Source organism: Mercenaria mercenaria, chromosome 11, assembly GCF_021730395.1.
Source record: "Mercenaria mercenaria strain notata chromosome 11, MADL_Memer_1, whole genome shotgun sequence".
Classification (NCBI taxonomy): domain Eukaryota; kingdom Metazoa; phylum Mollusca; class Bivalvia; order Venerida; family Veneridae; genus Mercenaria; species Mercenaria mercenaria.
Genome location: NC_069371.1, coordinates 43,408,282 through 43,435,667, shown reverse-complemented (window position 1 = coordinate 43,435,667; position 27,386 = coordinate 43,408,282). Strand labels below are relative to the sequence as shown.

The window sequence follows — 27,386 nt, the reverse complement described above, 5'->3', positions numbered from 1 at the left end:
AGAATAGCAGAAGAAACCCAAGAACATCTTCGGGTTAGGGAAAGACAAGTATTGGATAGCTTTCGAACTTTAAAGACATTGAATGAAATAGAGCCCATTCAAGCCCATTCTGATCACGTGAAAGCGATAGACGATGAAATGTTAGCTACATTTAGCGAAAAGGCTAGCGGACTGAGAAAAGAAGCACTCGAGAAATTATGGAAGGAAGAATGCAACCGAGAGGAGGAAATTTCACATAAGAGATGGCAGAAGAGAAATGCCTACTTCATGAGGAAATACGTATGCATCAAAGTTTAGGGAGATTTACAATGATAGCAACCCATTCATCAAGAAGCAACACATTGTTATCGTTGATGAAAACGATAGACCAGCCGTTCCACGGCAATTACCACAGAACAGACAATACAAACCACCGAATGAAAATCGTGTACGATTGTTTTCTGAGGTTGTAAGGCAACAGCCACAAAGATATGACTACAACCTACAAAGACTACGGACAGCAGAAAGACGAAATTTCGAAGAATCCACGAACACACCCTACAGAGATGCAGCGTATGACAGAGTCAACAATCACCAAACTTGGCAAAATCGAGATAACCTTAGGAACAGACCATTCCAGGGTTCCCCGTTTACACGGGTAGACTTTCGAGCGGAAGATCAACGTGACCAACGACCATATAGCACGTATCGAGGACGAGGTCACGGTAAAGGTCGAGGACGGGGCCAGGGACGTACACAAAACCCCGAACAAAGAGGTAACCAAAGTTCTTTTTTGTACCAGGCCCGACGGACACCACCTTATCCATAAATGAAAGTCTAGAAAAACGTGACATTAGCATAATTAACCTTTCATCCAAAACTCTAAACAAAACAGAAATAAAGCTTTTGGAAAAAGGTCTAAAATTCACTCCGACCCCACAAAGACACAATAAACATGAATTACAAAAGGATGTAATAGAATTTACAAGAAAACTAAGATTTGTTGAATTTTTTGATGGGGAAGAGGACCCCGATGAATCCCTAGTTAGAAACAGGAGTGATTTCCATCCCCCGAAAGGAAGAAATTTTGCACCGGATGGATATATTGAAAATATTGAAAATTACTCTATCACGAATTCTACAACAACTGTAAAGTCAAATATTTCAAAAGAAGAACGTGCAGTCATGGAAAATCTAGCTAAAGACGAAACCATTGTAATTAAACAAGCAGACAAAGGTGGTTGTATGGTAATCATGGATTCTGATAAGTATAAAAATCTTGTGAAACAAACACTTGAAAATCCAAATTATTATGAAAAACTTAACGTTGACCCTTCTAGATCAGACAAGAAAAAGTATTTAGATCTAATAAAAGAACATTCACATTGTTTTACCACAAAGGAGTTCAATTATCTAACTGATTTCCAAGAAAAGCAAAGGCTTACCAAAAGTACATAAAAGTGGAACCATAAAAGATGCATGCGAAAAATCAGAGGATAGATATGTCAAAGTAGAAAATGTTCAAGATTTGAAACTAAGGCCAATATTGTCAAGTCACAGTTGCCAAATCCATCGGCTAAGTAACCTCCTTGACATAATACTACGACCATTAACAAAACATGTCAAGAGCTTCTTGAGAGATAGTACAAACATCCCACATGAGTTAGGCATAGAGGCTTTAAAACTTTGGATAAACAAACACACAGAAGAAATAGACTCAAGATTTCGTGAAGACTTTATTGTTGAAGCAACAGAACACATACTAAAAAACAACACCTTCTACTTTAATGGGAATTTTTATAGACAAACCAAAGGAACTGCGATGGGCACAAAATTTGTCCCCATCTATGCTACGCTGACACTTGCATATCTTGAAGAAACATTGTATAAGGAAAATGATAAAAACTACGGTACAGAATATGGCAATGAATTTCGGAAGCTTTGGAAAAGGTTTTTAGATAACATTTTCATTATTTTCACAAAGCCACCAGAAGAACTCGCAATCCTAAATGACATCATCAACACACTTCATCCCGATTTGAAATTTACCTTTCAGGAAAGCAAAACATCACTACCATTTCTAGATATCATGGTCATCAGAGAAGACGAAAATATCCAAACAGACATCTTTTATAAAGAAACAGACAGTAAGCAGTACTTGACATTTAATTCGTGTCATCCAAAACACACTCGTAATAACATCTCATTTTGTTTGGCTAGAAGACTGTGTACAATTATTTCGAAAGAGGAAACACTAATGGTGCGCCTAGACGAATTAAGATCATATTTAAAAAGACGCGATTACCGGAATAACCTGATAGAACAAGGAATAGCAAAAGCTTTGAAACTTGGAAGAACTAAATTACTAGAGGTAAAGAAATGTGAAGAAAAAGAAGAAGTAATTCCGTATATTTCAACATTTAACCCTCGAAACCCTGAATTATTCAATTATATTAGAACTAACTTACCTATCCTTGAAAACAACCAAAAGATGGTGAAAACCTTAAGAAAAACTTCTATTATTAAAAGCAAAAGACAGCCACACAATTTGAAAAGGATCCTTACGCGAGCAAGATACGATGAGAAGATCACACAGGCTACAATAAGAAAATGTGAACGACCTAGATGTAAATTGTGTACCACATAATAGAAGGGAATGAATACAAATTTTATAATGGCCAGTCGTTCAAAATAAAATTTTCAGGAACATGCGATGCCACTAATGTTATATATGCAATAAAATGTAACGGGTGCAACAAAGATTATATTGGAGAAACGGGAAATTTGAGAAACAGGGTTATATTACATAACCAGCATATCCGACAAGGTAAAGATGCACCTATTCCAGTTAACAGACATATCGCGCAATGTGCTAAAGATTGCAACACAAAATACAAGATTTCCCCTATATACCGACCACCGGAAAATAACAGTTCTCTATGAAGTATCAAAGAACACCACTTTATTAAATTGTTTCAACCATCACTTAACACTTTAACATAAGACCTGCCAATAAATTAAATAAATAATTGTATAAAACATAAGCGGCGTCACTTCTAAGACACAAGCGACATTAATGGCGTCATGACGTCGACACCTAGAGACAACTATCTGAAGATCCCGCGTTGAACGGGTGAAACCGGTTATTTATTTCTTTTTTTATTGATTTTTATATGTTTATAGATAATATTAAAATGTAAAGACTTAAGCATCTTTCTCCACAGCTTTTTCACCTGTATTTAATCCGTATTGTGCGTTTCAATTCGGATATATATATATATCTATCGTAAAATTATAAAATGACTTCACACGTTTGCTTAGTTTTTCTTAAATTTTAATATAATACATTTTAATATAAAAGTCACAAACTAGTTTCGTATCTATCTATATATATATATATTATATATATATATATATATATATATATATAAAGCTTTTTAGCTTTTTCTTAAGAAGTACGTAAACTATATATAAAATTTAATTGTTTTCTTTTAATAAATTCTGCATCAGTACTTAAAACGTTAATTGATATTATTATGTAATATAACATTGTTCTGTACAAGCTAGGCGAGTCCAATATGGCTTTCCCAGCTTTGTACTCGTCTAAATATATCTCGTATTGTACAGTTCAATGTTAAATATCCTTTTTCTTCTATATCTATTTTATTACCAGATATGTGTTAAAATGGAAATTATTTGCTAGTTTTCACAATTTATCTGCCTTAACAAACCATAATTTATTAGTACAGTTATGTCATGTAACTGTAAAACGTACTTACACTTTGTTAATGCGTTTTCTTGATATAATCTTGATATAATCCACAAGTAAGTGTCCCATTTTTGTAATTCATTTTGCCATATAGTTTGTTTGCAACATTTCTTTACTAAATTGTAATCTCTATGCGTAATTTAACGGTAATATTTCATGACTTCAGATGGCGTGTTCACGTGTTGTTTGCAAACACAACAACTTATGCATTCAATATTTTTTGACATGCTTCATCGCGAGTTGTTATAACTTGTAACATACTCTCCAATGTAAGATTAGCAGACTTGACATAAAATAGATGAAATGTGTACTTACCTACTTTCACTTTCGCCTATATCGGCCATTTTGTGTCAACTAACATTTTGCTCTCGCTTAAAATGCCAACGTATCCAAACACGTTCGACCCCCTGGAACTGCACGTTTTAGGTGAGAAATGCGCGATTGAAATGGGTTAGTATATTTCCTCGTTCATAACCATGGTTCTTATAGTATACCTAGGAGTAGGGTATAACATGTACTGTACGTTGGCATTTTCTTTCTGGTCTGTTGCCAGTGAATCAGACACTTATAAATAAATCCTAAAGTTTTTGTTGTGCAAAAGGTATGATATTGTGTCTTTTACAGATTTTATTTAACCGTTTTCATTTTCCACTCTATTGTTTACTTGCAAGGGAAGTAAACTAATAGATAGCTCTGGTTGTACTTACTGGCCGAAGGCAAGAGTTATCATTCTTTGCGGATCGCAACTTTAAACTAAATATTAAAACTTCTGATATTGATATTAACGAAACTATTATAAATTTCACATTTGTAAAATCATTTTTAGTTATTTCAAGGACTTAGAAATCAATTTGTAGACTTTATTTAATATATTTCTATAATATATTCCAATGTAGGAACGTCCGTCCGTCAGTCCATCCGTCCGGATTTGTGTAATACATATCTCAAAAAATATTTGACACATAGTCATCAAACCTCACAGGATTGTTATTCAGCACGAGAAGCAGTGCACCAGAGGTTTCAATTTTGATATCACACAGTCAGAACAGAGTAATGACCCTTGACTTAGTCAAAAGTAGGCATGTATCTCAAAAGGTATTTGACCCAGTGTTATGGTACATTACAGGAATATTATTCAGCATGTGAAGTTGTGCATCTGAGGTTTTGTCAGAGATATCAGTCAAACCAGAGTTATTGCCCTTGACTTAGTACAAATATGCATATAAAGGCATAAAAGTTGTGTCGCACATATCTCAAAAGTATATGACATAGGGTCATGGAACATCATATGATAATTATTTAGCATGTGAAGTGGTGCAAGTGGGATTTTGTTCTGGACTTTTTTCAGTCAGACCTGAGTTATGAGTTGATTTTCAAAATTTTGCATACATGGGATACAAGTTTGTGTCAAATGTTTGTCAAAAAATATTTGACTTAAGAGTCATAAAACGTTAAGGCATTGTTATATAGCATGTGAAGTTGTGCACCTGGTGTTCTGTTTGGGATTTCACTCAGCCAGATTGGAGTTATGGTCCTTGACTTAGTGAAAACTAAGCATAAAATGCTTGTTTTGCATATAACTTAAAATAATTTCACATTGAGTTATGAAATAATGTAGGAATATTATTTATCATATAAATTTGTGCACTTTTGTTTTCACTTTGAAAGGCCAGAGTTATGGCCTTTGACTTAGTCAAAAAAATGTTTGTGTTGCATGTATGTCAAAATGTACTTGACGTAGAGTCATAAAACTTTAGAGGATTGCTTTAAAGCCTACGACATTTTGCACCGGGTGTTCCTTTTTGGATTTTACTCAGCCCGGTCAGAGTTATGGTCCTTCACTAAGTAAAAAAATATGTTTAACCTTGAGTTATAAAACAATGTACAGTGACAGGAGTGGGGGACACTGTGTCCTAGGGACACACATCTATTTTCTTTTTCAGGGTCAATAACCAACCTCACTGGGTCAAGTCCTACAACTCTGACATGCATTTTCGGCAAATTATGTTCCCTTTTGGACTTGGGAAATCCTAGTTGAAGTTTTGCGTGCAAGAACATAATAGCTATTATTTTAAGGCATATAGCTTTGAAACTTATTTTTTCCTTTTTCTAGGTTAATATACAACCTCACCGGGTCAATCCCATATTTCTGACATGTATTATGGGCAGATTATGCCCCTTTTTACACAAAGTGATGGTTAATGTTTTGCATGCAAGTTCATATAGTTATTATTTAAGGGCATATGACATTACAACTTATTTCTAGCTCACCTGAGCAATGCTCATGTGAATTATTGTGATCGCACGGTGTCCGGCGTCCGTCGTCTGTCGCCTGTCTGTCTGTCCTTATGTCGTCTGTCAACATTAAGCTGGTGTATGCAATAGAGGCTGTATTTTACAACTGATCTTGAAATTTGGTCAGAATGATTACTTTGATAAAATCTAGGCCGAGTTCGAAAATGGGTCATCTGGGGTCAAAAACTAGGTCACTAGATCAAATCAAAGTAAAACCTTGTGTATGCGATAGAGGCTGTATCTTTTTAAATTGATCTTCATGAATTTTTGTCAGAATGATTAACTTGATAAAATCTAGGTCGAGTTTGAAAATGGGTCATCTAGGATCAAAATGTAGGTCAAATCAAAGAAAAACCTTTAGTATGCGATAGAGGCTGTATTTTTCAACTGATCTTCGTGAAATTATGTCAGAATGATTATCTAGATAAAATCTAGGTGGAATTTGAAAATAGGTAATCTGGGGTCAAAAACTAGGTCACCAGGTCAAATCAAAGAAAAACCTTGTGTATGCGATATAGGCTGTACTTTTCAACTGATATTCATGAAATTTTGTTAGAATGATTACCTTGATAAAATCGAGTTTGAAAATGGGTTGTCTGGATTCTAGAACTATGTAACTAGGTCGAATCAAAGAAAAATCTTGTGTATATGATAGTGACTGTATTTTTTTACTGATCTTCATGACATTTTGTCAGAATAATAACCTTGATTAAAGCTAGGCCGATGTCGAAAATTGGTCATCTGGGGTCCAAAACTAGGTCACTAGGTCAAATCAAAGAAAAACTTTCTGTATGTGATAGAGGCAGTATTTTTCAACTGATCTTCATGAAATTTTGTCAGAATGATTATCTTGAGGTCGCTCAACATCCAAAAACCGAAAATGTTGCAGGTTCGGTTTGATTAAGGCTGTTCATGGACGGTAGTGAAAATGCATGCTACCGTCCACTTCCTCTAGCCCCGGATTGAGCAGAACTCAACATTTACACATGCTAAATGTACAAAAAGCAATTTAAAGACATCCGCACATGTATTTAATTTTATTTCCGGTCAATGCTTCAACATACAAATAAGTTACACCAAAAGGATATCAAACATAATTAGTACTATATCAGTAGTATTAATAAGCGGCATAAAAAGCCGCATGATATCAGACCCACAGATTGACGAACAAGTGCATGTTTTCAACAATAAATTGACTAAATTAGCAATGCAGACTGCGGACCTGTGAGACTAGGAATTACGCTACGCAGTAATTGGCAAAACCTAGTTCACGCTGTAAACAAACCTAGCAGTTAACCGACATAGCAGTAACACACTGTAAACTGACATTGCGGTTAACACACTTTAAACTGAGCTAGCGGTTAACAGACTTTAAACCAACCTAGCCGTTAACACACTTTAACCGACCTAGCGGTTAGCACACTCAAGTATTAACAGACCTAGAGGTTAACATTATTATAACAAGTTAACAACAGACAAGCAACCAATGGTTAGATATACTGTCAACCGACCTAGCAATACATTACAATAGCAACAACATACAACCACTGAAACAGTCGTCACACTTTAAACTGCCCTAGTGGCTTGCATCACTTTTGCAACAGAAAAACAACAATGTGATGTAGCATTACCCTCGTTTGGTTATATTATGACAAAAAATACATGATTTACTCAAATGTTACTAGGATGTAGCCAAAAGCAGTTTGGATGAATTTAGTTTGTAGATGACAACTTAAACTGCCTAAGGAGCATTGTGATCAAAGCCACCCAAGTTACTAAGGAGCATTATGACCATAGTCACCCATAGTAAAGCAAGCTTAAATCTACAATATTTCAATATCATTGCAAAAACTGCCTTCTCCACTCAGATGTTAATCTTATTTAGGCAAATGTAACTCGGGCAAATTTAGCATATACATGAAAAACTTAAACTACCTAAGGAGCATTGTGACCGCAGCCTCCCAAGTTACCAAGGAGCTTGTGACTATAGTCACCCATAGTATAGCAAGCTATAATCTACAAGATTTCACATATCACTGAAATAAATTTAGAATTAAAACGGATATGTGATGATAAATGCAAATGCTTACTAGACGTCGGCTGGAGACTCTTATTAACGCGACAGAATCAGTTATAGTATCTAATAGGTTACTAAACATTAAGAGTTAAATCATTCCATATGCCTTTTCATTTTCTACTTTCCCAGGTAACAAAAGAATCATAAGAAATTTTTCTTACCATATAAAGAACTGAAACTCCTTAAGATCTTTTTCCACGGAAAGGATAAATATCAGATTGAGTTCATATTCAAATGACCTGGATGACTACATGAAAAGATACGTATTTACGAAACATTGACAATCTGATTAAAATTCATATCGATCCCAAAGTTCACTGCACTATTTATGCAACCTTGAATATGAAAAGACAACAATGGCTAATTCGCAAAATAGGAAAGTGTCTTTGCAGCTGAAAAACTTTTGTAATGTAATTTTGTCTCTACTGAAAAGGGGCTTTGTATTCATGCTAAGACCATTGTTGAGACATCCATTAATTTATTATTCTTTGTTGTTAAGGTGTTCATCGCTGGTCTTAGCACTTTTTCCACTGGTACATTCATGCTGTAGACATAACTTTTACAATTTTCATAGATAAATTGAAAGTTGATTAAGTTTAGTCTTGCTTTGTCAACAAATAACATGTGGATAAACGGTATCAGTTAGTTTGGGCACCTGTGTCCTAGTTTTGTCTCTTTCCTTTTCAGCAAGATATTACTTACGAAAAAAAAACCATTAATCCATCTGTCTCAGTTTCATAGAACTCTGAAACATAACATATATTCTTTTATATGCATGTATTGAACTCTTGCCTTAGTATTTGAACATATGCTTTAGATCCTCCTTCCATTCCAACGTTTAATTACTGGAACACAAGTGGGCCAAATATATCAACAAGGGAACTTGATGTGATACGAGGTGATACATTTAAAGTAGCCTGTACATCGAGTGGAGAACCAGCACCGGCGTACTACTGGGACAACCAAGGTCACAATAGGATACTGACAGTAACCAACATTACTACAGATCGTAGTAGTATATGTAAAGCTAGAAATACAATGCAGGAAACAGTTGGGCAGATATTAACAAGATCGGCTACAGCTTCACTGAAGATAAACGTACTATGTATGTATACTGCAACACTGTTACATACATGTATTTGTTTCATTTCAGTTCAGTTGTATAGAAAAAAAATCAGTTATGAGTTTACATTAAATTTGTAATTTTTGTACATAAAATATAAGCAGTACATTTTAAATCAAAGGTAAAATGATAATCTAGTAGACAAAGAAAAGCTTGCTGCTTTTAAAACTTAAAATACTTCTTAGAAACTTACAGTTTCCATCAGTGAGTTTAGAATCGCAATAAGTCTGTCATTTATGACTTACTGTACTTTACTATTCTTCAAGATCCACCAAGTGTTGTAACATTGAAATATCATTACGGGGACAGTTCACTGGTTAGTATAACAACAACTCTCAACATTAGAGAAGGAAATCCACTCACGGTTACCTGTAGCAGCGACAGTAAGCCGCCACCTTCATACACCTGGACCGGTACTGTTTCCTCCACTTCGGGTACATTGAAAGTTGACAGTGCCGTTAGATCTCACACCGGAAAAACTACTTGTAACGTAGAAAACGTCATGGCAAGGACTTTCGCTAATCCAGACAATACCAAAGTAGGAAAAACAAGTAGAGGTTTCAACTTACAAGTTCTATGTAATTACTTCATTCTTGCTTTTTATTTTAACTATTGGACATTCATATTGTTATTCTCTATGTCAAGTATGTCTTCTGGGTTTATATAGATAAATATTGCTTTTTGTAGACTAAGTTTTTTTAACATATTACAATGGTTCTTAAAATGTAGAAGTGATAATGATATACCGTTTCTGTCCTACTTTCTTTAATTTATTCTCTAGCAACTGCCTTTGTTAGAAATACATTAATTTCTGAAATGAGCTGTAAAAGAGTATATACGTACCTAAACACAAAATATTCAAAACACAAAAGTGGCATTACAAATTATATATGGAGAATATTTAAATTTGTTTAAGGTTGGCTTTCATGTGTTGCATCTGTTGTTATTTCTAAGCCTCAAGATTCATTGAATTTACAGTGCCAATTTTCACAAACTTTTCCATTGTCAAGCTTAAGTGGTTTATTTACGTGCACTTAACTTTACAAGTTCAAAAAGTTAAAGGTATTAAATAAAATTTTGATGACTTGTAAACTTATAAAAATCTTGTTTTCTAAAAATATATTTTTGCCTTAGATGTCACATAGTTAACATGGTATATTGGCTAAATTCTCTGAAGGTGTGCTCTTTACATAAACTAAAACAACACAGGAGTTATGACCCTTGTATTAGTCAGGAATGCTAAATTTACATCAGTTACGAATTAGAGGCTATTTTTCTTCAGTGCAGTCTTCATAAAACTTACACAATCTCTATTTTGCCATCATATCTTGGACAAATTTGAAAATATTATTTAAGGAACACCAGAGTTATGGTCTTTCATTATGCAGAAATTGCTTTTTCAAAAAGGGTATTCGATTTAGTCATGGGCAAATAACTCAAAATAAAGCATTCTGACCAATGCATTTTATTTGACCATATAAAAGAAAATATGTACATTTACAACTGAGAGAAGTTTCATTTAAATCTACATTATAGGACTTTTTTTCTATATGAGATGTTGTCAGAATTGTCCAACGAAAAATGGAGTACATAGACACTGTCCTTTCAGCTTGACAAATTTAAGAATAAGCAGTGTTCTGCCGAGGATAAAAAACGTTGGGGACACATGTCCCCTTAGTAAAATATGTGGGGACATTTTAAAAAACTTGGGTAAAACCATTTTTGACCGTATTTCATTGAAATAAATCAGTAATAATACTACAATTATGTATTGGTATTCTTTAAACCAACTCCCTTGAAATTTGGCGCCACTTTACTTTTTGGCTCTATTCGAATTTTCTGCACCCATTGTGATTTTATTTTGCTACGCATTCTCAGTTTTGGAGACAATTGGTGTGGAACGGCAGTCAGATTTTAGGCAGTCACCGGACTAGCTTTCAATTTAGCAGGTGCCACTGGAGAACGGTGTGCAACATCGGGTTTTGTATGGTCTATGAGGTTTTTAAGGAAGCCACATGAACTACTAGGCCGTTAATCATTAGTTTCAACGTTTTTTTGTCTGCAGATGAAACATGTAGCTTAAAATTATTCAGTTTCTTCGCTGGTTTCGTGGGAAACTCTTTCATTCGGAAGCAGAAGAAAAATGAACGATTCGTACTCAGTTCCAAACATCCAATACGCACATTCGTTCCCAGCATTTTTTAACGCAACGATTAATGTTTCTAAACCAATTGTGGCGTGAGATTCACGCGATATCGCAGCCTCGGCAGAACACTGAATAAAGAGGCCCATTGGTTTTGCCCTGCGTCAACGCCGCAGTCATCATCACCATCGCTTTTGCGTTCATAAAGTTTTATTGCAATCCTCGTTTTCATGATATCTTCTAGCTTTGCATATACTACTACTGACCCAAAGTTCATCAAACTTCACTGAACCTTTTAACTTGGTAAGGGCAGTTTAGAGTCTGATATCATAAAGGTCAAGGTCTATTGATCAAATATTGTAATAATACTTATTAAGTTTTTATAGCAAGCTTTTCAATTTCATTATGTCTTCTTCCATGAACAGGCTCAATCAAACATTTTCGTTTTTGTCGTGTTGGGCGACCTGTGAAGTTTCCACTTTTCTATTTTCTTAACTACTACCCCTATAACCATCAAACCTGAGAAAAAGATTTATCCTAGTAAGAGCCAGCCATTTGTTTTTTGTTTAGAGTCAGGTACTTCAAAGTTTAAAGTCACTGGGGTCAAATTATTGTGTTGGTTAAATTATTATGGCAAGCTTCTCAATTTCAGATTTCAGGACATTTCTTAGTATCCCTCATACGCCAAGTGTTTGCTACTGTCTCCACATGCCCTCACTGTATTTCACCATTCCACCCACACACACTCTTGTGTTTTCTAATTACATGCATCTACTTACCCCCACTCTTTTCGATCACACCCTTATCCCTTCAGAGTTCTTTTTACAACTCTTACACTAATTTATGTTTTATATCTAATATTGTTTCTTAGTATTCCTCATCCATCATCTCACGCCAGGTCTCTATGTCTAAAGTCAAGGTCACATTTTGTGGTCGCTACATAATTTTTAACCCACTTGGAAGATTTTCATAAAACTAGGATCACTTATGTACCAGAGTGCACAACCAAAGTCACTATGTCCAAGGTCAATGTTACATTTGTAGGTCCGGCAGCCCAAATTTATGTCTACTCGATTACTTATGAACCACTTGAATGAATTCATCAGTTGTTAACCACATCTGCACAACCCAGGTCACTAGATTCAATGCCAAGGTCAGACTTGAAGGTTAGAGGTCATGGTTACAACTTTTACTTTCCCTGTATCAAAGCTGGGGGTATTTATTGTCAATGATTGTTACAATTGCTCAAATGAAAGCAGTGCTGTGGCCGTTGATTTACTTAAGAATATTATTACACGTTAGTTGCCACATTTCTTCAGCAGTTATCACAAATCTTACACCAAATGTGTATGCTTACAAGATCTGATAAAGAACTTAAATGCTTCTAAACGACATTTGAATTAGTCAGAACTAATAATAATAGCCCCCATATCTGAAGTTGTTTAATACACTTTATACTTCATATTGTGTGAAACTCACGTAGACTGTGTATTTCCACATGATAACAGACATTTTTGTAATAACACTAGAGTTTTGGCCATTTATTATCCCAAAAAACAAAATTTTTGGCATTGTTTGTCTGTCGGTACGTTCGTCCACAGTCGTGATTACAACAGTAATGGTTAATCACTCTGATTTAGTATTTGGTTATTGTTTGTATTCACTCAGAGCTGCTATCCAGAGATTTCTTTGTAAATCGAATTAGTTTGACCAGAGATTATGCCCTTTAAATTATTCAAAGCAAATTTTTTGTCCTTCCACGACCATGTGTTGGTAATGGTTAGTCAATTTAAATTGATATTTGGTGTATGTATTTGTAAAGGTCAAGGTCACAGATCGAGCTGAAAGGTCAAAACAGTCCATCCAATTTCGTGTCTGAAGCATAACATATTAACCATTTAAGGTATTGACTTCAAACTTGGCATGTAGGTAGGTAGCCATAAGACCATGTGCAGAGCATATAAGCTGGATTTCTAGGTCAAAGGTCAAAGTCACAAATTGAGCTTAAAGGTCAAATCTGTCCGTCATATTTCGTCTCTGGAGCATAACGCATTAACTATTCAATGTATTGACTTCAAACTTGTCATGTAGGTAGGTAGTGATAAGACGATTTGCAAAAAATATGAACCTGGTCTGTAGGTTAAAGAATATGAACCTGGTCTGTAGGTTTAAGGCCAAGGTCACAATTTTAGCCCCCTCGCTTCCGCCGCCCGTCACCTCCCAAACAACTACCAAAATAAAAAGAAGAAACAAGAAAAATATAATTTAGTTTATTGCTCTTTAGTATCCTACCAGCACAACCGCAAACACACACACACACACCCTGCGCCCCAACCCACCTCACACTGGAAAAACAATCTTTAAATTTTGTTTTTCTTTAAAAATAAATCGCCCCTCTTGGAGAGCTCTTGTTAATGGCTCCTTTTGCCACCATTTGTAGAGCTCTTGTTGCCACTAGAGCTTCAACATTCTTGTTTTTAGATGCATGGCTGTTCTGTTCACATGTATTACTCTAAAATCTTCAAGCCAATTAACCTTGGCAGGGCATTGTATTGAAAATTTATCCAGGGGCTAGTTACAATACTAATGGCAATTAGACTGATCTGACTTAACTACATTTAGGTTTTCTTTTTAATGAAAATCTCTATTAAAAGATAATATGCTATAACAGTGTAAATGATGTTTATTGCAGACAGCCTCCTATAATTTACCTTTATGTGATAAAGGTCAGCTATTTATTCACAGTGACATGACACTGCGTCATTTTGTCAGGAATTAACCATGAAATAATTATGCATTAGTATTAAAGTAAATTCTGCAATGTTAAATGTGGACTTGGTTTTTATACATATTTATAAAAGGTAAGAATATTATTATGTCAAGAGTGGATCTATAACTTTGGATATATAGAGGCCATAAATATCATTACATAATATTTTGTTTCATGTAATGTTTTTTTTTAAATTGTTTGAATACTTCTACTCTTGCCAAAAGAAGCAGGGATAATCTTAGAATCAATATATTAAATAGAAAATAGTGAATATGAAAATGTATATGAGAAATTAAGCATTTCTTGGATGTTTTTATCAGATATCAATATATTATATCATATATACTATTATATTATATAATTATATATTTTTAGGATATAAACATCTTGAATTAACACAGAGGAGTTAATGAAATATTCAGGGTTGGTACTGTTATAGTACTTATAATGAAATTCTCGGGATGTATAGCCGAAACACTTAACCGTTAACATGCCAACGTGCCAAAATTGCAGTTAAATATTTATATAACTTATTTTAATGTTCCTTAGCTTAACTTTTACCAGTCTAAGAATGGCTATTCCAATTACTAAAACACTATGACCGTCATCTGCTTCGCTTTTAAGTAAATAGAGGACACTTAGAAAATTATCTTATTTGAAACTTCTTTACTTTGATGAGACTACAACAATTGTTAAAACATCACCGTATCCGTTGGCCAGATGGCGGCGCTTGACCTGTTTTATGTTTTTGTAAGCTAAACACAGATGTTACCATGTGATTCAGTGTGTCTTATATATATTTTATGTCAAATAATCAAGGTAAGGTGAGCCATTTAGGACTACTATGGCCCTCTTGTTTGTAATTTTTACAACCCTAATCAAATGTAAACATTCCTTTTCTGTACTTCGGTTTACACTATGGTGTGAAAATGTACAAAATATATATGTTTAAATAAATGTCCTCACTTTATTTCAGATCCTCCAACGATAGGAGAACTAAAAAACACAAGTGTTGTTGAGAGGTCTCCGTTGACTGTTTTTTGTCCTGTCACTGCTGGTAATCCTTCTCAAACTACCTATGAATGGATAAGAAATCGTAAAGTATGGAAGAGAACTCAAACATTTACAATAGATACAACCTCAAGGAATGATGCAATGTTCTACACATGTAAAGTTTCCAACAGAATGGTACAAACTGGAGAAGAACCTGTTTCTCAACCAGACACAAATGCTTTCTATCTGAATGTTTGGTGTAAGTACAACTGTAACTGTCAGTTTTTATACATTTGTTTTTGGAAAGGTTACTACTAAAATCTGTAAAAAGATCAATTGAACGCACAGAACGCAAGAAAGCAGAATAATAATAAACTTGGTTTGATTGAGTCTGTTTATGAGAGGTATGAAATGTGCAACACCTCTTATGCCCCCTAGCATCGGCGTAAGTGGAATCCTATTACACATCTATTGAGTGGATTCCCATGATTCCTGGAGGACCAGAAAATATACTGAACACTGAATTAAGTTTGTTATCACAATAAAATGGGGAAATTACATAGAATACAGAATAACTTAATGCTCCAGAATCATGTATAAACGTAAATTTTGCCACATACATATTTTTAGTTACAGTCAGCATCTTGCATGCAATGAGTGTGCTGAGTTACATTTTTCTGTAAACAAGCGTGGATAAATCTAATTTATTTTTAAAATTAATGCTATTATAGAATTAACCTTCCAGCAAAACGTAGCGGTTCTAAATCAAGTACATACCGGTATTGTTTCTTTATATGTATTATTATAGCTGGTAATCATAGTTTGATACTAGTATGTGGTACACAATACGTTTTATTGCTGCTTTTTCATTATATTTGGATCACAATGTGTGAACAAACATAATATGGAAAATGTCAGTTTGAATCAAACTATAATTAGAGAACATTTGTAAACAAACACAATGTGCACTACACATGCTTATAAGTCATAGTCAATATGGCTGAATATATCGGCTTTTATTTTATGCTAACTAATAAAATACTGTATACTATCAGTTAAATATGTATTCATATTTCATCACTCACACTGTGAAAATATGAAATCTATATTTTCACACCGTGAGAGATATAGCTCCGCCCCCTCATTACATTGTGTATGAATTTTAAATTATTTGCTTAAAACAGGATAAAATTTGTAGCCACACTTTGTACTTTATAGTACATTTCCCGATTCAAATTATTTTACTTAAGGAGAATTTCATACCGTTATGCAGCAAAAAATAAAACAAAATGGAACTTTGTTGCATGCGTCTTTATAACGCCACAGCACGTCTGACGTCATGTCTATTTACGCGCGTCTGTTTCCCGCGCTAAGATTAAAATAGTTGCAAAAGGCACATCTCAACGTAATAGAGCATAAAATAAAAAGAAAATTTGTTTGTTTTGAGTGAATATGGAATATATTTAACCTCGAAGTGAGATACATTTGTATATTCCATATTCACTCAAAACAAACAAATATCCTCTATTTTCTTGTCAGATAGTAATTGATGTATTATATGAATATAGGCTTTAACTTTTTAAAATCTACATGTATTACACTTCTTCAGATTTATCCAATTCTTACATTTTCTCATTTCAGACAAAGCGTCAGTCAAAGAATTCTTTATTTTTGGACATAAAGGAGAAACAAGCATTGTCATGAATGAAAATGATACAGTTCCATTTGTATGTAACGTGGATAGCAATCCAGGATCTAATATCTCTGTTGATTATAAGGAAAATGTATTAAAGTCGCAAACTGATACAAAATCACTGGCCTACTCTATTGAATCAGCATCTTGTACTGACAGAGGCGAATACAGCTGTGTAGGATTTAATAAACACAACGAAAATCATTCTTCCAAACTTCTAAATCTGCTTGTTAATTGTAAGTATCATGCTATCTTGGTTTTGTATTAGTGTATCATTTTACAGCTTGAAATGCAAATTAATTAAACAATTAAGACTGAAAGATAAAGCATTCTGTTTATCACATAACAAAACAGTAAAATTTAAAGGAGTTGTTAGTACTTCCATCTCTATGATATTGATTTCGTTAAGTGACAGCTAACCACTGGTAACAAAAGTTAATAATTTTGAATGTAAATATTTGTTGAGTCTGTTTTAGGTTTAAGGATATTTTATTTCAAGGCTCTCCACGTCCATCACCATCAGTTACATTGAAGCAGAATGTAACAAGTGCACAGCATATACCAGCAGTTTTAACTTTTACAACACTGGCTTATCCTGACCCCAACAATGATGCCTTTAAGTGGTACAGATTTGATAGCAATGATTGGCAGTTACTATCAAATAGTGGAGAATTTCAGATAGAAACATCAAACCCACAGACAAACCTTACAGTCAAGGAAGTAAATCGGACTTATTATGGAATGTACAAGCTGGAAATTAGCAATAGTATTGGAAACTACAGTCAGATATTCTACCTTGAAGCAGAAGGTAGTGTTAAAATAATCATACATATATACTCAGCGTCACTGAAAAGTTACCACCCTAATAGCCCTTATATTTTAAAATTCACATTGAACTGTGTTAAATGCATAACACGACTACATCTTTGACGCAGCTGAGATATCACTGGTGTAAAGATTTGTCAAATTCATTTAACTCCATTTGAGGCACGGGTTGTACGTGCAAAATGACTTTTTCCAGCAATGTCGACATGTACGAATTTTCTGTCACAAATCATTCATCGCATTTGAAAGTTAGTTGACAGACTAAAAGGAATGTGTTAAAAAACCTAGAATATCCTTGCTAAGAATGCCACATTTAAGGCACGATCAACGCCATCAGGCCATTGGCATGGTTGACGCCGAACTTTCATGTCGTGAAATTGCACGTTGTATGTGCTGTTCTCACCTGACAGTCATGAAATGGGTTAGGAGACATGATCAGACAGGGTCTAAGAATAATAGAGCGCGCACAGGCCATGAAAAAGTGACATCAGTATTGTATAAAATAGTAAAGAGGTATATATTAGATGGTAACTTTTCAGTGATGCTGAGTTTAGTTACATTGCACCGGAAGATTTAAATCCCAGAATTATATTGTTTTTCAGTTGAGTAATAATATATGAATATATCAATAAAAAGAATTGATATTTCATGGTTATGAAGCAATAGGAATATGAAATGTGTTTTTCTCATGTGAGCAACAATACTGCAGAAGTACATGAATTATCTTATAGGCTGATCACTACCAAACAGAATGTAAGCCTCTGCTGGTCTAGTCACAAGCAGTCTACATATAAATAGTACTAAACTTTTTAGCTCACCTGTCACGTAGTGACAGGGTGAGCTTTTGTGATCGCCCTTCATCCGTCATCGGTCCGTCGTCCGTCCACAAGTTCTTGTCTGCACGATAATGGTTTCATTTATGATTTTATTATCCCCCGGCGAAAGTCGGAGGGATATAGTTTTGGCATCGTCTGTCCGTCTTTCCGTCCGTTTTTCCGTCCGTCCTTCCATCTGTCCGGAGCCATATCTAGGAAATGGTTGGGAATATTTATTTAAAACTTCATATACATGTTCACCACTATGAGTTCTTGTGGCAAGTTTCAGTCAGATTGCCCAAGTAACACCAGAGTTATGGCCCTTAGAAAATTCTAGTGTTAACTATATAGGTTACTATAAATATAGCAATTTCTGCATCATAACTTTTGATATATTTGACCTAGAACTATGAAACTTAAACAGAATTTAGATCACCATAATGTGGTTGTGTACACACAATTTAATTCGGATTTATATGTAAATTAAGAGTTACTGCCCTTTAATTGTATAAAAATCCACATATTTGTACATAACAAACTTACCATTTGGCAGAATTGCATTGAATTTCTTTCATTCTTTTCCATGAACATGTATTGTAAACATGTGAAGTTGTGTACCCACATCTGGTCACCCCCTTATCTTGATCATACACCTCCCCCCCCCCCCCCCCCCCTCGCCCGAAAAAAATCTTTCCTTTTTTTTTAGATTTTTTTCAAACAAACTTCATATACATGTTTACCACAATGAGGTTATGGGGCCCATCAAGTTTCAGACAGATTGCCCAAGTAACACCAGAGTTAACTATATAGGGTACTATAGATCTATAGAAATGGCAAATTTTCTGCATCATAACTTTTGATATATTTGACCTAAAACTATGAAACTTTAACAGAATTTAGAGCACTACAATGTGGTTGTGCACAGACAATTTTGTACGGATTTCTTTTGTAACTTCAGAGTTATTGCCCTTTAATTGTCTAAAAATCCACATATTTGTACATAACAAACTTACGATTTGACAGAATTTCATTAAATTTCTTTCATTCTTTTCTGTGAACATTTATCATAAACATGTGAAATTGCACACCCAAACCTGGTCACCCACTTGCCTTGGTCACACCCCCTCCCCCTCCCAACCCCCCTCCCCCTTCCCCCCAAAATAAAAAAATAAATAATTTTTTTTTTCATTTCTTATTTTAGATTTTTTTCAAACCTTCCAAGTTGTACCGTTCCCCCACATCACTTCTCCACCCAGTCATGCCCACCACTGATCATGCATCCTCTCTCCCCCACACACCCCCAACTTTACCCTTTTTTTTTTCATTTTTAATTTTCAATCAATATTTATAATCAGCATGTGAAATTTTGTTTCTTCTCCTGTTCCCCTGCTCCCCCACCCCCTAAAAAATAAATATATATTTCCATTCCTTTTTTTATTTAAATGTTCAAACCTTTAACATGTTAAGTTGTGACTGCACAAACCTTGCCCTCAGCCATGTTCAAGATATCATACCTGTGTTCTCTTAAGGACATCTGTTCTTTTAAGTTCAAATGAACTTGTTAAACAGCAACACCTGGTGCCAAACCACTCAAAGACAATATTTCGTTCCAGTTAAACTTCAAGCTCACATTTCAATTAACTGCATTTAATTTTAAAAGCTAATCTTATTACAGTAAGCATATCCCATTCAAAATAAATTCTTAGTCAGGATCAAAGTATCATACACTTATTATGTACTCTTTAATTAAACATTTGTTTTCTGTTAAATTGATTTTGACTAATGAAATTATTTGCTTCTTATTAACATCCTTAACTTTTTGCCGGATATATCTTTTTGCCATTCCTCACCACAAACCCTTTCGGCGGGGGATACCAATTCATCGAATTTGCTTGTTTTAACCAAACTTGCACTCAACTTCTATCACCATAAGATCTTGGTTCCTTTCTTGAACTGGCCAGATCCCATCATGGGTTCAAGAGTTAAGGCCCCTGAAAGGGCCAAAATTAGCTATTTTGACCTTGTCTGCACAATAGCAACTTTATTTATGATTTGATTTTTACCAAACTTGCACACAACTTGTATCACTATAAGATCTTGGTTTCTTTCTTGAACTGGCCAGATTCCTTTATGGGTTCCAGAGTTATGGCCCCTGAAAGGGCCAAAATTAGCTATTTTGACATTGTCTGCACAATAGCAGCTTCATTTATAATTTGAATTTAATCAGACTTGCACACAACTTGTATCACCATAAGATCTTGGTTCCTTTCTTGAACTGGCCAGATTCCTTTATAGGTTCCAGAGTTATGGCCCCTGAAAGGGCCAGAATTAGCTAATTTGACCTTGTCTGCACAATAGCAGCTTCATTTATGATTTGATTTTAACCAAACTTGCACACAACTTGTATCACTATAAGAGTTTGATTTCTTTCTTGAACTGGCTAGATTCCATTATGGGTTCCAGAGTTATGGCCCCTGGAAGGGCCAGAATTAGCTATTTCGACCTTGTCTGCACAATAGCAGCTTCATTTATAATTTGAATTTAATCAGACTTGCACAAAACTTGTGCTGCCATAAGATCTCAATTCCTTTGTTGAATCGGCCAGATCCCATAATGGGTTCCAGAGTTATGCCCCCTGAAAGGGCCAAAATTAGCTATTTTGACCTTGTCTGCACAATAGCAACTTCATTTATGATTTGATTTTAACCAAACTTGCACACAACTTGTATCACCACAAGATCTTGATTCCTTTCTTGAACTGGCCAGATTCCATTATGGGTTCCAGAGTTATGGCCCCTTAAATGTCCAAAATTGGCTATTTTGGCTTTTGCAGCCATATAGAGACTTCATTTATGGTTTGATTTGATACAAACTTCCAAAATATCTTCAACAACAATAAATCTTGGATTCCATGACAAATCAGATCCAATCGTAGCTTCCAGAGTTATTTTATATCTGATTACGTCCCCTGATTGTAATCAAAATGGATTTATATTAGTAAGTACTTATAGGACTTATTTGAAATTTCATTATTGTCATTAGTTGGACTGAGCCAATCAGGGTAGATAACTATGGACTGATTTTATGTCAAATTACCTCCCTTTATTTCAAATTAAAATGGGTGTATCTCTGTAAATCATGAAGATACTGATCTGAAATTTCATTTATGTCAACAGATTTATTTGGCAGATCCTTCTTTTGATCACTTACAATAATTTTCTTTCTAATTACTTTCCTTTTACGTTAATATAAATAGCTTATTTTTAGTAACTTTTAATTATTCGCCGTAGGGAAAAACCGAGACCACTTTTCTGTGGTACAACATGAATGGTACCTCCAATTTTAGGTGTATTTTGACATATCTGTACCTTGTAAGATTTTTTTTTCTTTTTGGTTAAATATCTTTCCTTTATTGTTCGTGTCCTTTGAACTTAGATATTATTTTTGAGGACCTTCTTGTCCTCAAGTGCAGTGATAACAGGTGAGCGATTTAGGGCCATCATGGCCCTCTTGTTTTCCTTTCCTAGTGCATTTTCTCAAGAGCAGCTGCTTACTTTTACCCTACCGTGTTTTAGTATGATTGTATCACTTTGCATTCTGTTGAAATCGGCATGTTCCTATCGCATGCTAGGTAAAAATGGCGGCGTAAGAATTTAATGTCTCGAAAAGGTATATGAAAGAAGTGAAAGGTAGAAAATTCAGCAGGTTGTATTTAACGAACTGTAGTTTTCTTATATAAAAGTTAACACCCCGTTTTCTTTTTAGCTCACCTGTTACAAAGTGACAAGGTGAGCTTTTGTGATCGCGCAGCGTCCGTCATCCGTCGTCCGTCCGTCCATAAACTTTTGCTTGTGACCACTCTAGAGGTCACATTTTTCATGGGATCTTTATGAAATTTGTCAGAATGTTCCCCTTGATGATATCTAGGTCAAGTTCGAAACTGGGTCACTTGCGATTAAAAACTAGGTCAGTAGGTCTAAAAATAGAAAAACCTTGTGACCTCTCTAGAGGCCATATTTTTCACAAGATCTTCATGAAAATTGGTCAAAATGTTCAACATGATGATATCTAGGTCAAGTTCGAATATGGGTCACGTGGCTTCAAAAACTAGGTCAGTAGGTCAAATAATAGAAAAACCTTGTGACCTCTCTAAAGGCAATATTTTTCATGGGATCTGTATGAATGTTGGTCTGAATGTTCAACTTGATGATATCTAGGTCAAGTTTGAAACTGGGTCATGTGCGGTCAAAAAATAGGTCAGTAGGTCTAAAAATAGAAAAACCTTGTGACCTCTCTAGAGGCCAAACTTGTGAATGGATCTTCATAAAAGTTGGTCAGAATGTTCACCTTAGTGATATCTAGGTCAGGTTTGAAACTGGGTCACGTATGGTCAAAAACTAGGTCAGTAGATCTAAAAATAGAAAAACCTTGTGACCTCTCTAGAGGCCATATATTTCATGAGATCTTCATGAAAATTGGTCAGAATGTTCATCTTGATGATATCTAGGTCAAGTTCGAAACTGGGTCACGTGCCTTCGAAAACTAGGTCAGTAGGTTAAATAATAGAAATACCTTGTGACCTCTCTAGAGGCCATATTTTTCATGGGATCTGTATGAAAGTTGGTCTGAATGTTCATCTTGATGATATCTAGGTCAACTTCAAAAGTGGGTCACGTGCCATTAAAAACTAAGTCAGTAGGTCAAATAATAGAAAAACCTTGTGACCTCTCTAGAGGCCATATTTTTCATGGGATCTGTATGAAAGTTGGTCTGAATGTTCATCTTGATGATATCTAGGTCAAGTTCGAAACAGGGTCATGTGCGGTCAAAAACTAGGTCAGTAGGTCTAAACATAGAAAAACCATGTGACCTCTCTAGAGGCCATACTTGTGAATGGATCTCCATAAAAATTGGTCAGAATGTATAACTTGATGATATTTTCGTCAGGTTCGATATTGGGTCACGTGCCGTCAAAATGTAGGTCAGTAGGTCAAATAATGAAAAAACGTTGTGACCTCTCTAGAGGCCATATTTTTCATGGGATCTGTATGAAAGTTGGTCTGAATGTTTATCTTGATGATATATAGGTCAAGTTTGAAACTGGGTCAACTGCGATCAAAAACTAGGTCAGTAGGTCTTAAAATAGAAAAACCTTGTGATCTCTCTAGAGGCCATACCCTTGAATGGATCTTCATGAATATTGGTCAGAATGTTCACCTTGATGATATCTAGGTCATTGAAACTGGGTCACATGCCTTAAAAAAACTAGGTCAGTAGGTCAAATAAAAAAAAAACTTGTGACCTCTCTAGAGGCCATACTTTTCATGGGATCTGTATGAAAGTTGGTCTGAATGTTCATCTTGATGATATCTAGGTCAGGTTTGAAACTGGGTCAATTGCGATCAAAAACTAGGTCAGTAGGTCTAAGATTAGAAAAATCTTTTGACCTCTCTAGAGGCCATATTTTTCAATGGATCTTCATGAAAATTGATCTGAATGTTCACCTTAATGATATCTAGGTCAGTTTCGAAACTGGGTCACATGTGGTGAAAAACTAGGCCAGTAGGTATAAAAATAGAAGAACCTTGTGACCTCTCTAGAGGCCATATTTTTCATGAGATGTTAATGAAAATTAGTGAGAATGTTCACCTTGATGATATCTAGATCAAGTTCAAAACAGGGTCACGTACCTTCGAAAACTAGGTCAATAGGTGAAATAATAGAAAAACCTTGTGACCTCTCTAGAGACCATATTTTTCAATAGATCTTCACGAAAATTGGTCAGAATTTTTATCTTGATAATATCTAGGTCAAGTTCAAAACTGGGTCACATGAGCTCAAAAACTAGGTCACTATGTCAAATAATAGAAAAAACTACGTCATACTCAAAACTGGGTCATGTGGGAACAGTTGAGCGATTCAGGACCATCATGGTCCTCTTGTTTTTTCTAAAGTAGCAATCTAGTTCTTTATGGGAATATAAGTCTCTGAAAACCTTATATGCTAGAAAATGTCAAAAAACTGTTAAGTAAGCGGATTTTATATGAAATAAAGAACAGCTGGATTTAGTGGTGTTCAGCCTATAAACGATCTAGGGAATCCTTTTAAAGATATATTTAAAAATATATCTTACAAATTTAAAGGCAAAGATGTATATGATGAATGTACTCTGTGAAATGTATTTCCATCTTATATGAAACAAATAGAAACATCATCCCTAAATTATTATAACTGTAGTGCATCAAAATGTATAGATATGATAAAATTTTTGAATTGTTGACAGATATACCAGACCCGCCAGAAGAATTTCAACATATAGCTGAACTCGCTACAGAGTCATCAATCACATTACAGTGGAAACCTGGTTTTGATAATGGTCCAGACCAAACATTTGTTTTGAGATACAAGAAAGTATCTGACAAAGACTGGACAAGTGTAGCTATACCAGATACAGGAGAGATGGTGATGAACTACAACATAACCATGCTATCAAGCGGAACCGAGTATGAGGTGGTTTTACACTCCTACAATGAACTGGGGAATTCAACTGAAACAGAAACCCTAAAAATCAAAACAACAGGTACAGTATATATGTAAAGCCATTTAACATATTAAAGCGACTAACCCAAACATTGTGAATTCTGATTATTTAAATAATTTATCACTGAAAGGCAAACTGCCACCACTGTTTTATATATTTACATGAAACATAATGGTTCACCAGTTTATAGTTTTCAGAATTACAGGAACATTCAAGTTTTTGCAGTTTTGTCTCGAACTTTTATAAACCATTGCCACTCTTAATTTTCATAAATATGGATAAATGTAGAATAAGATGCGACAGTATTTAGATGCTGTCAGCATGTGGGCAATTAGCATGTGGGCAACAAACCATTAAGGAGGCCTCCGTGGCCGAGTGGTTAAGGTCGCTGACTTCAAATTACTTGCCCCTCATCGATGTTGGTTCGAGCCTCACTCTGGGCTTTAAATTTTTCATGTAAGGAAGCCATCCAGCTGGCTTACGGTTGGTGGTTCTACGAAGGTGCCCACTCGTGACAAAATAATCATGGAGGGGCACCTTGGGTCTTCCTCCACCATAAAAGCTGGAAGTCGCCATATGACCTATAAATGTGTCGGTGCGATGTTAAATCCAACATAAAAAAAAAAAATATTGTGCATATAGTTTGAGGTTTCAATTTATAGACTTGTCTACTGATTAGGGAAATCATTTTTTTTTTCAGATTGCATTACATCACTGGTACTAAACAGTGCCTGCGGCACCGCCAGTGCCGATGAGGAATGAAGGCACTTCGCTTCCGGTACCGCAGGCATTTCGCCAATGTTGACAAATCAAGCGAGATCGGTGAGTGTTTTTTTCGTTTTTGTCATTTTGTTACTGCATGTAGCATTTTTTTTTCAAAAATCGGGGAATGTAGCGGGATGTAGAAGTACCTCATGAACATATCCATGCTAATGTTTGTGGGAAATAATCAATTTCCTAGAAATGTAAGGACAAACAAGTTGGGAATGAAACGTAATTGTTTCACATCAGTGACTGTTTAGACTCATTTCTTTCCGCTGACCCAAACCATATAGTCTCTGCCGTCATAAAACATATTTATAAATGATATGTGATATGCAAAAACGTAAAATGTGTCCAGAAAATTCCGAATTTGAACGTTATCCCAATTTTGAAAATATGCCGCAGCCCCTTCGAGGTGCCGCAGGCACTTCTTAAAGTATCGGGGGCATATATTTGGCCCAAAACTAACCAAATCTCGAATAACTAGCATTCGTGCGATTATATATCATATTCACAAACATTTTCAATACATGCGATGAGTTATCAGATCAAAAAGTTTAGCAATTTATACCTGATAGTGCAGTGTGAGCACCCTCAGTAAATGCATTTAAATCACGTTTAAATAAACATTGGGTGGGTCTTTCCATAAAATTTAAGGCTAGTTGCTATCAATGATGTTGTGACATTGTGATGACTATAAGTTTATAAGAATATAACGTTTGTGAAGAATGCATCATGTATACAGAAGTTGCTACTGACGAAGAATTCACAAAGAAAAGGGCCGTCAGAAACGATATGTTTATATGGATTTATTCACATGTGGCCTCTACAACAGTATGAACAGTGTGAACAGCAATCGGTTTATATTCGCGAGTAATCTTAAACTCTACACCATTCAGTTGATGCAAACTGTATTTCCCAAACATTATGCTTCTTATGATTGTCATTAGATAAAAAAGAGATAATGAACATGAATTTCAGAAATGCAGACATCTTTTCTCAAAATGAATTACGAATAACAAGAGACAATAATAAGTTGACAGTTATAACCCATGTTGTCTTGGCGTGTTATCTTATTCATAAACTTATTGTCAAATCATTTATAACAAGAGCCACAAGACAACAAAACCTCGACTATTCGAATTCGGGAATATAACATTTAATATTAAAATATCTATAAAGTTTTAATTGGTATCTGTGGAATTTTATGCTATAACTTTAGGTTTTATAAACCTTGAGAAATGTGGTAGGTTTCAATTCAAAATTTGCATTAGTTTGTAATAGTTAATTGTTTGTAAAACACAAACAACAAAGAAATGTTCCCCATGTGTCGTACAGAGGATACACGTAATACCAAACTGGGTTATCCGGATCACGTGACTGGTACTCTGAATTGCGCCTTGATGTTTCGATCGGGCTATTTAACATGTCCCGAAAATGTACCGAATTCATGCGCGTGCAACTAGCCCGACTGAAACGAATGAAAATTGATATTGGGGTACAGGGCAAAAAAGGAGTACATAATCGAGCCCATCTAGAAATATACTTACCTTACGTTTCATTTGGTATAACTACGTCTATCTTTTCAACAAAACTGCTTT

General features: G+C 35.0%; 1 protein-coding gene across 3 annotated transcripts in view; it reads left to right on the top strand.

Moving 5' to 3' along the window:
• Positions 1-27,386, top strand: part of LOC123560610 (synaptogenesis protein syg-2-like) — a 283,384-nt gene that overhangs the window by 224,630 nt on the left and 31,368 nt on the right. The window contains exons 6-11 of one of the 3 annotated variants that reach the window (XM_053517273.1): positions 8,938-9,225; positions 9,510-9,821; positions 15,133-15,408; positions 16,791-17,078; positions 17,342-17,650; positions 24,766-25,431. In XM_053517273.1, coding sequence (XP_053373248.1) covers positions 8,938-9,225; positions 9,510-9,821; positions 15,133-15,408; positions 16,791-17,078; positions 17,342-17,650; positions 24,766-25,079 — 1,787 coding nt within the window. In that variant the 3' untranslated portion in view covers positions 25,080-25,431. Of the gene's footprint in view, positions 1-8,937; positions 9,226-9,509; positions 9,822-15,132; positions 15,409-16,790; positions 17,079-17,341; positions 17,651-24,765; positions 25,432-27,386 lie in introns of those variants that run through there. The other 2 variants (XM_053517272.1, XM_053517274.1) reach the window with 2 other exon arrangements.